This window comes from Lucilia sericata, unplaced genomic scaffold (assembly GCF_015586225.1).
Source record: "Lucilia sericata isolate MDLA Ls3-8-SP2 unplaced genomic scaffold, ASM1558622v1 Contig001590F_arrow, whole genome shotgun sequence".
Lineage (NCBI taxonomy): Eukaryota > Metazoa > Arthropoda > Insecta > Diptera > Calliphoridae > Lucilia > Lucilia sericata.
In genome coordinates, this window is record NW_023995509.1 from 83,661 (window position 1) to 97,979 (window position 14,319).

At 28.2% G+C, this 14,319-nt stretch overlaps 1 protein-coding gene across 1 annotated transcript in view; it reads right to left on the reverse strand.

Annotated features, from left to right (window-relative positions):
• Positions 1-8,787, reverse strand: part of LOC119612052 (LIM domain and actin-binding protein 1-like) — a gene marked incomplete at its 3' end in the record, with an annotated part of 69,188 nt that extends 60,401 nt beyond the window's left edge. The window contains exons 1-2 of the mRNA XM_037967762.1: positions 8,526-8,787; positions 8,376-8,468 (exon numbers count right to left, since the gene is read on the reverse strand). Of these exons, the coding sequence (XP_037823690.1) occupies positions 8,376-8,468; positions 8,526-8,747 (315 nt within the window). The remainder of the gene's footprint in view (positions 1-8,375; positions 8,469-8,525) is intronic.
• Between the last annotated feature and the right edge of the window lie 5,532 nt (positions 8,788-14,319).

The window sequence follows — 14,319 nt, forward strand, 5'->3', positions numbered from 1 at the left end:
TTTTCAATACCAAACTGTACCGGGTAATAATGAATATTTTTGCTGAATTTCGTTAATTTCCATTGCTTCGTTTTAACGTGACCGTGTTTTACACAGACAGACAGACGGACATAGCTAAATCGACTCAGAATTTCATAAGGACCCAGAATATATATACTTTGGTGGGTCTCAGATGAATATTTCTTGGTGTTACACACAATGACAAACTTATATATACCCTCTATCACCACTGATGGTGGTGGAGGTAAACGGTAAATTTTTTCGTTATTTGTTATTGTAATTTCTTTGTTTATAAACACAAAGCAAAGAATGAACATCACGTTACGTTGTTATGGGCTAGAAACATGATATTAAGTATACTTAATATCATGTAAAAATTTGAGACAACCTCAAAAAAAATTGTGCTTTTTCACATATTTATTTGTATTTTTTACAAAAACTACTGCAGATAAATTGTTGAATTTTGTCAGAGATATAACTCTTGGTGCAAGGATCAACAATGTTAAAAATCGGATTTTTTCACGATCGGTCCACAATTGGTCATAGCTCCCATACAAGGTCTCCTTCTCAAAATCACTTTAACACATATTTCTCATTACTAAATAAAGGTATCCGTACAAAATGTAGCACAAACATTGCTTTTGTATACAGAAATGATACTGTAAAATTTGTTTACGATCGGTCCGTAATAGGTCGTAGATTTTATTGCTTTTATCTACAGAAATCTTATTATAATTTTTTTTTACGGTCGATCCATAATTGGTCATAGCTTTCATTTTAGGTCCCCTTTCGAGAATAACTTAAACGCATCACCAAATAATGATATCCATAAAAAATTTGGCACAAATATTTATTTTTTAATTTTGTCATACATATAGTTTGGGAATCCACTGAGTTGAAAATCGAAATCAGTCCACAATTTCTTGTACCACCCATAGGCATTAAAAAATTTATTATTTTTCGCAAAAAATTAAATAAAAACTGTCCAAAACGAACAGGATTCGAACTTAAAATCTCCCAGTTGCTACTTTTACGCCATTCCCACTACACTACCAACTAGCTTCGTAATTGTTTGCAACTAATGTTCACATAGAAATTCTCTTTCCTGTTTGTGTAAAAAATTGTTGTTAACCCAAGATCAAATAAAATGTGCACATTGAGAAAGTGTAACTGATAATTTTTTATGCTATTCAGCAACATCAGTGTTGATAAAAGTTATTCAGCAGCAATGTTTTGTACAAACTGAAAATAACATGGCATTTTTATATTAAAAATATTAGTTAACGAAGGACAAAATAATGAAGTGGTGCTGTGGATGGAAGGGAGAATTTACAAACTGAGCATTGCAGGTTCGATTCCTGGTCGATTTATCTTTTTTTGTCATAAATATTTAATTTTTTTTTAATCAAATTAAGTGTCGAAATTCGGTTCAACAATAAAAATTTAAAAGCAATTTTTTTCATAGGATCAACAACGTTGAAAATCTATTGTACCTCCCGTACAACATTATATAAGTTTTATAACTATTACCATACATTTCTCTCACACATAGAAATTATTTTAAATACAGAACATAGGTTTAATTTAGTATGCTCTGTAACAGTCTGTTAAGTGGTAGTTTTGTTTTTAATTCCATATTGTAAGGCGTAATGAAAGTAAGTCTAAAATATTAAGGTAAAGTTGAATCAATCCATAAAATTTGATAATTTATGAAACCAGTTTAAGGTGGAGGGTATTTAAGATTCGGTAAAGTCGAATATAGCACTCTAACTTGTTTGTTCTACAAAAAAAGGTACTTTTTGAATTGTCTATAATATTGAACCTAAAAACATGAAATTAAGTATGTAGAGCCTGATTAGGCCAGAACACATAAAAGGAGACTTTTTGGTACATTTTCGTTCTACAAAAGGTACTTTTCGAATTTTCTATAATATTGAACCTAGAAACATAAAATTTAGCATGTAGGGCCCTTGACCAGGTAAGAACCTATAAAAAGGGACTTTTCCGTTCTACAAAATTTACTTTTTGAATTTTCTATAATATTGAACCTAAAAACATGAAATTTTTATGAAGGGCCTTGACTAGGTAAGAACCTATAAAAAGGGACTTTTTGGTACTTTTTCGTTCTACGAAAGGTACCTTTTGAATTTTTTATAATATTGAATCTAGAAACATGAAATTTAGCATGTAGGGCCTTGACTAGGTAAGAGCCCATAAAATGGGACATTTTGGCACTTTATCGTTCTACAAAAGGTACTTTTTGAATTTTCTATAATATTGAACCTAGAAACATGAAATTAAGTATGTAAAGCCCGGATTAGGTCAGAACACATAAAAGGGGACTTTTTGGTACATTTTTGTTCTGCAAAAGGTACTTTTTGAATTGTCTATAATATTGAACCTAGAAACATGAAATTAAGTATGTAGAGCCCGGACATGAACATGAAATTAAGTATGTAGAGCCCGGATTAGGTCTGAACACATAAAAGGGGACTTTTTGGTACATTTTTGTACTTTTTGACTTTCTATAATATGGAACCTAGAAACATGAAGTTAATTGTGTAGAGCCTGGATTATGTATGTATGTATGTATGTATGTATGTATGTATGTATGTATGTATGTATGTATGTATGTATGTATGTATGTATGTATGTATGTATGTATGTATGTATGTATGTATGTATGTATGTATGTATGTATGTATTGTATGTATGTATGTATGTATGTATGTATGTATGGTATGTATGTATGTATGTAGGATGTATGTATGTATGTATGTATGTATGTATGTATGTATGTATGTAGTATGTATGTATGTATGTATGTATGTATGTAGTATGTATGTATGATTATGTATGTATGTATGTATGTATGTAGTATGTATGTATGTATGTATGTATGTATGTAGGTATGTATGATGTAGTATGTATGTATGATGTAGGTATGTATGTATGTATGTAGTAGTATGTATGTATGTATGTATGTATGTAGTATGTATGTATGTATGTATGTATGTATGTATGTATGTATGTATGTATGTATGTATGTATGATGTATGTATGTAGTAGTATGTATGTATGTATGTATGTATGTATGTATGTAGTATGTATGTATGTATGTATGTATGTATGTTGTATGTATGATGTATGTATGTATGTATGTATGTATGTGTATGTATGTATGTATGTATGTATGTATGTATGTATGTATGTATGTATGTCTGTATGTCTGTATGTATGTATGTATGTATGTATGTATGTATGTATGTATGTATGTATGTATGTATGTATGTATGTATGTATGTATGTATGCATGTATGTATGTATGTATGTATGCATGCATGCATGTATGTACGTATGTGTGTATGTTTGTATGATTGAATATTATAATAGAATGTTGCAATTTTTAGTTGCAGTAATATTAAAATGTGAAGATGTTAAAATATTTTTAGTATTATATTGATAGAAATGTGTATTTTTCTGCAAGTGGTTACTAATATATTAGTAATATATATTAATATATTTCTTTTAAAGAAATTCCGGAAATTAAACCTGATCTCTCTTTGCGAAACACGGTGTTTAATAGTGTTTTTGCTCTTTTTTTAAAAGAAGGACAAAAAATTCCCATACCTTGAGGAGTTATAGTATACACACAATTGGGACGAACGTCGAATTTTTCGGAACGAATATTCGCCGTCAGCAATAGAACACACTTGGGTATATGAAAATGTACACAATCATTGCGTATGACGAAATTCGTCGTACGTAAAGAACTATGCGATAGGTTTATTTCTATTTCTTAAGCAGACGAACGACGAATTAATTGGGGAAAATTGTTTTAAAACCAATTCCGGTAGCTCGAATTTGCTGAAATTTGGCGGTTGTGAGCAGGGTTTATTATTTAGTTTTTAGTTTTATTTTTTTAAATGTCGACTGAACTGAAGAAAGTTCAAGTATTTATTTTTCCCTCACAAGCTAACTGAAGTCAGTCAACTGTGTCAACGCACTGCTGCAATAACTTGCAAGTGGTTTTGTTTTTCTTCAGCAGCCACACACACAAGCAGCGGCCATGTTAAGTTTTTCAACTCAGCCGAACTGAACACAACGACTGAACAGAAAAAACAGATTTGCGTGTGCTGCTTACGTATTGCTGGTTCTTGGTTTCGTTTTCTTACTAAGGGACGTAAAAAAACTGATAGTTTGTACAAATCAAGCCGACTGAACAATAAAACTTGATGGGTTGTTTGTTCAGTAAGACTTTGTTATTGTATGCAATTTGTTTTAGTATATTGTATGTTTTTGTGTTTAAAGTTGACAAAAGTAAATAAAGTAATTGATAATTATTGCTAATAGAAATTGTTAATTAATTTAAAATTTATAAAATTATAAATTACTATACTTATAAATTTAGATATTTTCTTTAAATAAAAATTGATTTAAATTTAAGCATTTTGATGATTTTTTAGTGAGATTTTGTTATTGTATGTATTTTAGGGTGGGTCGAAAATAGGCTTTTCGCTCGGATCAACATCTAATAGTGAAATTATGTTGTATTTTAACGTCAAATGGAAGACTGTAAAATATTATTCAATTATTTTGAGGGTAAGAGCCCGCGCATCGCCGCCAAAGTTTGTAAATGCGTTTATATGGGAAAAATGGCACTTTTTGGAGTTTTTTCACAAAATGAGGCTTTAAGTATTAATTATTGCACCATTTTATAGCAAAATCGTAATGTCTACAAAATTGTCTTTCCAAAAAGATGGAAAAACTCAAAATTGGTTAAACAAATTTTGAGTTATTAAAATTTCCCCCTAGAATTTTGTGATTCTGAAGACATATAAAAGTAAATATAAGAAAATTTTTGTTAGTTTTGAAAAATTTTACAAAAAAATATTATGTTTATCTTTATAATGTTCATAAATGTGCTAGTACGAATTTTTGTTCAAATTGGATAACGCTTACTCGGTTTAGTCTGTGGTCAAAAAAGGGCCATTATTTTAACAGCATCTCCAAAACTCCATTTTCAAACTTTAAAAAATTTTGTTAAATGGATTATTAAAAATTAAAGTTTTATATACTGGATATTATAAAGGATATATATAAGAATTAAACACAGAAAGAATGAGCTCAATACCTCTCATAGTTTTACCGTACCTGCGATGTGAAATTGAATGATTTCGGGAAAAAGGCAGTTTTTGCCATTAATTAAGTAAAAATTATATTATTACCAATTGTTGCTTAATTTTGATCAATTAAATTGCGATTGTTATTTCAGAGTCCATGAAAAGTTGTTTCTGATAAAATTTCCGAAATTAAAAATCATTAACCCTCTAAAAGCCGGGGTCAAAATCAAGTTTTTGTATATTTAATATTCTTCATTAAAAACAGCAAAATATTGTGTATTTAATTATGAATTCATTTTGACAAACCACACGAAAATATATCCAGAGATCTAGGAATCAAACTTCTTCAAAAATTAACCCTCTGTCATACTTGGGGTCAATTCAAGACCGATTTTTTTAAACACTACAAAAAACACTTTTAAAAAGGAATTTTTTAAAATTAATTTTCTTAAAGAATTAATGGATATATATCCAGTATTTGGTTTATCGTATTATTTGAATATAGTAAAAATAACTTCTAAGAAGTTTCATCGATATCCATCAACAAATTAACAACATCATGCTCTTATTTCTTCAAGAACATAAAATATTTAAAATTTTGATTTTGACCCCGGTGTTTAGAGGGTTAATAATTTTTAGTTTCGGAAATTTGATCAGAACTAACTTTCCATGGACTCGGAAATAATAATCGCAATTTACTTGATCAAAATTAAGCAACAATTGGTAATAATATAATTTTTACTTAATTATTGGCAAAAATTGCCTTTTTCCCGAAATCCTTCAAATTCACATCGCAGGTACGGTAAAACTATGAGAGGTATTAAGCTCATTCTTTCTGTGTTTAATTCTTATATATATATCCTTTATAATATATAGCATAGAAAACTTAAATTTTTAATAATCCATTTAACAAAATTTTTTAAAGTTTGAAAATGGAGTTTTGGAGATGCTTTTAAAATAATGGCCCGAGTAAGCGTTATCCAATTTGAACAAAAATTCGTACTAGCACATTTATGAACCTTATAAAGATAAACATAATATTTTTTTGTAAAATTTTTCAAAACTAACAAAAATTTTCTTATATTTACTTTTATATGTCTTCAGAATCACAAAATTCTCGGGGGAAATTTTAATAGCTCAAAATTTGTTTAACCAATTTTGAGTTTTTCCATCTTTTTGGAAAAAAAATTTTGTAGACATTACGATTTTGCTATAAAATGGTGCAATAATTAATACTTAAAGCATCATTTTGTGAAAATACTCCAAAAAGTGCCATTTTTCCCATATAAACGCATTTACAAACTTTAGCGGCGATGCGCGGGCTCTTACCCTCAAAATAATTGAATAATATTTTACAGTCTTCCATTTGACGTTAAAATACAACATAATTTCACTATTAGATGTTGATCCGAGCGAAAAGCCTATTTTCGACCCACCCTAATATACATACATACATACAATAACAAAATCTCACTAAAAAATCATCAAAATGCTTAAATTTAAATCAATTTTTATTTAAAGAAAATATCTAAATTTATAAGTAGAGTAATTTATAATTTTATAAATTTTAAATTAATTAACAATTTCTATTAGCAATAATTATCAATTACTTTGTTTACTTTTGTCAACTTTAAACACAAAAATATACAATGTACTAAAACAAATTGCATACAATAACAAAGTCTTAATGAACAAACAACACATCAAGTTTTATTGTTCAGTCGGCTTGATTTGTACTAACCAGTCAAACTATCAGTTTTTTTACGTCCCTTAGAAAGAAAACGAAACCAAGAACTAAGCAATACGTAAGCAGCACACGCAAAACTGTTTTTACTGTTCAGTCATTGTGTTCAGTTCGGCTGATTTGAAAAACTTAACATGGCCGCTGCTTGTGTGTGTGGCTGCTGAAGAAAAACAAAACCACTTGAAAGTTATTGCAGCAATGTGTTGACACAGTTGACTGACTTCAGTTAGCTTGTAAGGGGAAATTTTAACGAGTTACTATTTTTTAAGCATGGTACTAAATTTAGTCAAATATTTAGTAATTTGCGACTGCAATTAGCAGTTTTTTGAAACCCTGGTTGTGAGTACAGCTAATGACAATACAATATTATGTTCGAATATTCGAAATTATATTCGAAAATTCGAAGTTATGTTCGAAAAATTTGTTATGCTCTTAAAATAAAATCTGGGTCATAAAAACTAGAAATAAAATTTTCGAAAATTCGAACTTAAGTTCGAAAAATTTTTAAAGCCATTAAATTCAGTTCTCGTGGCCCGAATTGTCTGAAATTTGGCAGTCTAGAGTACACTTGATGACACTACAATGCTAAGTTGGAATATTTAAAATTAAGTTCGAAAATTCGAAGTAATGTTCGAAAAAATTTTGAAGGTGTTAAAATAATCTCAAAATTGGGGATATTCACAAAAATATAATTTTAGTTCTTTTCGAGGCCAATTTCTTACTTTTTCTAATTTCGAAATAATGTTCGAATAAATTTTAAAGCTGTTAAAATTATCTCAAAATCGTTGAAATTCACAAAAATATAATTTTTGTTCCTTTTTTTACTTTTTCAATTTCGAACAAACAAAATTTAGAAACGAATTCGCAGTACGAATAATTTGATTGTGTTCCATTCGACGAATTTACGCAACGAATTTTTGTCGACTAGTTCGTCGTGCTATACGAAATTCGTCGTTCGTCCCAATTGTGCGTATACCATTAAAAGGTTAATATATTCTACAAAAATGTTCTGCATAATATTTTACATAAATTTGCTGAACACATATTATACCTAAAATTTAAGAGCCACATGGTTTCTTATGCCGATTAACAATAAGAATGTGCCGTTTATCTATAAAAGTGAGGATTTTAAAAGAATATCGGAAAAATCCGATATATCAGATGTCGCGCATAGAATATGACGTCGAATTTGTCTAAAAGTGAAATGTATACACATTAATATACTATATGTTACGATTGGACAAAAATGGCAGCGTAGTATATAAAAACAAAAAAAAATATGTTTGTATTTTTGGAAATGTTATTAACATACATATATTTAATTCTAGGGGTGACCGAGTGAAGTTTTTATTTTTTCCATACCGACCCACTCTAATGTATACCTTTCTTATGAAGTTGAAGGGTAAATGACACAAATAAAGTTTTTGTGTTAATAGAACAACTGGCTACCACAGGCTCACTATGTAATGAAATTAGTTAATAAATGCATGATATTAATGAAATCTTACACTGAATTTTTCTTGTGCAGTACTAGCATCAATAGAACGTACATGAATTAGATTTCGCTTCTGTAAAGCATCAAATTTACTAAAACTCGATTTCTAAAAAAAGAATAATTTTTTAATAATAGGATGAATTTCATTACTTATTAAACTTACCACTGAAATATTTTGCTTGTCTGTTTCGCCTTTCTTACTTTTTTTGGTTTTAGTTTTCTTCTTGAACGCACTAATGTTATTGATACTGTCATCATCAGCATATAACTGTTTATTACATTGTTTGGTCATTTCTTTCAGATGATCCACTTGCTCCTTTTTCTGATGATCCAATTGCTCTACATTAGACTTAATATGTTCTCCGTTGGATAAACTCGAAGACATGACGTTATGTACTGTTTCTGCCTTTTTTCCTTAAAGTCGACTGAAAAATATTCAAATTAAAAAAATAAACATTTTGCGATAAATCCTCAAAAAATATTTATTAAAATATTCCGAGAAAATTTATTCGGCTGAGCCGAATCTTAAATACCTTCCACCAGCTACTTTTATATTAATCCCTTTAATAGATCAAATTATTATGGAAAATGATTTTCTCATGTTTTCTAATAGAGACAAAATTTTAATATTTTAAATCGGTTAGAATCGTAAGACTTATTGACATTTTATTTTTTATTTTATTGACATTTTATTAACATTTTTGTAAACAAATAGTTGTGCCAAATTTTTTATGAAAATAATTATTTGGTAATGAGTAATGAAAAATTATAGACCGATCGTAAAAAAAATACATTTTTGTATATATATATATATATATATATATATATATATATATATATATATATATATATATATATATATATATATATATACTTAATATATATATATATATTTTTTTTTTTGCCAAATTTTGCATGGATTTCGTTATTTGGTAAATAAAGTACTGCGCAAAAATATAGCGCACCTTGTATAAGGTTTTTATTCTTTTTATATTATTACAATTAATAAAGTTAGAAAAAAAAAATGATTGATGGCAAATTCAAGAACGAAGTCCAGTTTATGTAATAAGTATCAAAATTCGGCGTAAGACGACAAAATAACGGTAATATGGCTTTTTATACAAAACTAACCATAAAAAACTGTTTCATAATTATAGCGCACTCTTTGAAATAAGTTGAAACAATATTGAAAAATGTTAATTAATTTTGAAAAATTGTAACTTATTGTTATGAAATGACAGTTGTCTATGCTTCTGAATGCTATTTAATTTGAAGTGGCAAATTTTAAGCAGTTGTTTTTGGTTATTTTTGCTGATATGTGTCTTGTAGTACTAGTAAATTTCTTTATGTCAAAATATGCTCCTAATTGGTCAATAGTCCATTTTTTTAATGAGGATTATATCTAGTGACATTGGAGATAACCTTCAAATGACATTTTAAAATTTTTTCCCAGGTAAACAACAATCCGACCCTCTAACATGGGTCACTTTTTGGCAGATTTATGATTGTGATTATATAAATTGTAATAATTTTATCAAATTTCACTATAAAGCCTTAAAAAACTTGCTTCTACTGTTTAATCTTAATCTATGGAATAATAACACATCATTACTGTGATCTGAATATGCTTAATTCTACACAAGCTAAACCTCACATGTAATATAAACAATTTAAGAACTAATCCGTTAATATCTAATATCGTATTACATCGATTTGATTAAACATTTGTATACTAATTAAATAAAAATAGTCTTAGCATCCTTTCTCTTGGCCAATTATCTTTTTTAAGGATATGAAAATACTAGGATCACTAAATTTTAACCTTTTGTAGAAAATATTATTATATTTTTGTGCCGATTTAAACATAGGCCTAGTTAAAATATTAAAAACGCTCAATGCTATCGCGCGAAATTTAGACATTTTGGATCTATCAAGGAAATATTCTCAAATAACATTGACTAAATTGTTATCAAATGTTTATAAACTATATTATGATTGATTGATTTCAGATTCATGTCTTCAGAATAGCTGCATAAATTGATTGTAAAATGCTAAAAAATTAATTTGGTAAAAAAAAACCCAAAGTGTTCGCTACACTTTGGTAACTCAATACCATCTGGGACCAAATGGGTCTTAAAATATAGGGGCAGTAGTATTTTATCATCCCGAGATCCAATATTGAAAAACATTTCATATAAGAATATATTATTGCCAATTTGATTATAAATGCGCTATAATTTTGAATCAATATTTAAGGACTTGTTTCGTAAAATATTTTCTAGCGCAGTTATTTTGCTATTTTAAAATAAATTTCAATATTGTTTTAATAAACTGGCCTATATGCTTTAATTTACCGCAAACAACATTTTTTATCTTAAGTTTTTTTTTAATGGTATAAAAAGAGAAAATAATAAATAGAAAGTGCGCTATATTTTTGAGCAGTGCTTTATGCGTTTAAGTGATTTTTGGATTGGGACTTTGCATAGTCCCATGACTTTGCATAGAAGCTATGCCCAAATATGGACCGATCGTAAAAAAAAATTAAAAACAGGATTGAATGCTATATTCGGCAATGCCCTCCACCTGCAAGCAAATTTTTATTAAAACCCAATATAAATATGTTATAAATGGTTAAAATTATAGGCCCGAATTTATAGTTTATACTAAGGAAAGAAATTTTACTTAAGTATGTACTTTAATACTAAAGTACTTTATTTCCCTTATGGAGAACTGTAAAACCCGGCATATGTTTTGTTTCCGTAATTAAGATACTATTTATCATTTTGTAACTTATTTATGCATGTATGTAACTAATTTTGATTAGGCCCAGAAACATTTGTATTAAGTGATTTTCAGATACCGACCGATTATTCTATGACCTAGTATGTGCCGATCCTTCCGATAACCTATATGGGAACTGTGACCAATAATGGGCCAATTCAGAAAAAAAAAATTATAATAGTTTATCTATACACAGAACATAACCATGTCGAGATTAATAATAAATGATGTGGTATTAAGTGGACCAATACTGAAAAAAATTCCTTATTATCAATGAATTATGCGCATTTAAGTGATTATCGGATGTGGACCTTATATGGGAGATATGACCAATAATGGACCGACCCGAAAAAAGAACTACTTCATATATACAAAAAACATATTCATGTCCAATTTTATCCCGATATCTTTATTTATCAAAGAATTAAGCTTGTGTAAGTGAGTTTAGGATGTGGACCTTATATGGGAGCTTTGACCAATTGTGGACCGATACAGATCTAAGTCGGTAGTATGATTCTTAATTTAATTTTTTTCGAGGCAGTCTGAAATTTTTACTCATAACTTTTTAAGCTATGAACCGATTGCTGATTTTCAATACCATACCGCTTAAGAAAACAAAGAATATTCTCAGTGAATTTGGTTGATTTCATTTTCTTAGTTTTAATGTGAGCGTGTTTTAACAAGACAGACAGACGGACATAGCTAAATCGACTCAGAATTTCATAAGAACCCAGAATATATATACTTTGTTGGGTCTCAGATGAGGGAGGGGACTTTGTGTGGGAGCTATGGACCGATTATTTTTACAGTAACATTTCTGCATATAAAAGCTATATTTGTGCCAAATTTTGTTATTATGTATATCGATATTTGGTAATGAGTAACGTGGACAGAAGGTTTTGGAATAAAAGCGGGATCCGTGTGATTAAAAAGCGGGATTTGAATGAAAATATATTGAAAAAGCGGGATTTTGAAAATTGTCATTCATTAATTAAATTTCTATTTAATAAAAATTAATAACAAAACAAGTAAAAACAGTATACTCGAATAAGATGGATCTATATACATACATATGAATATCGATATTAGTTTGAGCATCTGGGTGATTTTCCGAAGATGATCTTTAATTTATTTATTTGAATATTCTGTAATTACAAAAGCCTTCATATGGCTAAAACATACTACAATGAAAGCAACATTTCTGCATAAAATAAAGTAACCCTAAGATAAATTATAATAAAGTTTTAAAATATAAACAATATTATAACAATAATTAAAAATGAAAAACAAAACGAAGAAATTTAAGTCCCAAAGTCAAAGTCTAGATGTATAAAGTTAATTTTTAAGAATTGTTGAAATATTCAATAAGTTTTTTTTTCGTATACAGTACTTTTCGCTTATAGTCACTACCCTTAATTGCACAAAAATTGATGACTGTATCGCTAAAGTGATTATAAACAAAATTTTTGTATATACCACTTATAAAGAAAATCGTATATATTCATTTTTTGTGAATATAAAAAAAATAAAAATTCATGTTTATTAAAGAAATAAATATATTTTTCATAAATCCATTACATTAAAAAAATATTGAATTTGTTTTATAATTTTACAATATACTATTATTTTTCTAATTAAAAAAAAAAATACATTGAGGTGTATCTATTATTTTGAGCAGATGTATATATATATATTTTTTTTTTTTTTTTATTTTTAAAACATCTTGGCTTTTTCGGCTTACCAATACAAAACACTTCTTTATAGGAGCCAATTGAATTGCAAACAAATAAAAGTGTTAGCCGAGACTTTTGTGATTTCCAACCTTTTGCCTGGTCTCCTTTTTTAAAATATGTAGTGTTGGGTAAGGCTTTATAATAAAGACTACTTTCATCGGCATTAAAATTGCAATCAGGTGAATATTCCTTTAATATGCCAAGTAAAAGAGATTGGAAATCTGCAGCTGCCAAATTATAATTTTCAGTCGATTCTCCATGAATATTGCCAAATTTTATATTTGAGCGTTTTCGCCACCGAAATAACCAACTAGAATTTGGTTCAAACTCTTCAAACAAAAATGAACAAATAGGATCGTTTTAAAAATTTAACATAGCCGAGGTGTCCTAATTTGAGGACCCCCCGCCGGGCCCCTGGTTGGCCTATAAGGTCCAAATTCAAAACCTAAACTCGATCGTAAAAAAAATACATTTTTGTATATATATATATATATATATATATATATATATATATATATATATATATATATATATATACTTAATATATATATATATATTTTTTTTTTTTTGCCAAATTTTGCATGGATTTCGTTATTTGGTAAATAAAGTACTGCGCAAAAATATAGCGCACCTTGTATAAGGTTTTTATTCTTTTTATATTATTACAATTAATAAAGTTAGAAAAAAAAAATGATTGATGGCAAATTCAAGAACGAAGTCCAGTTTATGTAATAAGTATCAAAATTCGGCGTAAGACGACAAAATAACGGTAATAGGGCTTTTTATACAAAACTAACCATAAAAAACTGTTTCATAATTATAGCGCACTCTTTGAAATAAGTTGAAACAATATTGAAAAATGTTAATTAATTTTGAAAAATTGTAACTTATTGTTATGAAATGACAGTTGTCTATGCTTCTGAATGCTATTTAATTTGAAGTGGCAAATTTTAAGCAGTTGTTTTTGGTTATTTTTGCTGATATGTGTCTTGTAGTACTAGTAAATTTCTTTATGTCAAAATATGCTCCTAATTGGTCAATAGTCCATTTTTTTAATGAGGATTATATCTAGTGACATTGGAGATAACCTTCAAATGACATTTTAAAATTTTTTCCCAGGTAAACAACAATCCGACCCTCTAACATGGGTCACTTTTTGGCAGATTTATGATTGTGATTATATAAATTGTAATAATTTTATCAAATTTCACTATAAAGCCTTAAAAAACTTGCTTCTACTGTTTAATCTTAATCTATGGAATAATAACACATCATTACTGTGATCTGAATATGCTTAATTCTACACAAGCTAAACCTCACATGTAATATAAACAATTTAAGAACTAATCCGTTAATATCTAATATCGTATTACATCGATTTGATTAAACATTTGTATACTAATTAAATAAAAATAGTCTTAGCATCCTTTCTCTTGGCCAATT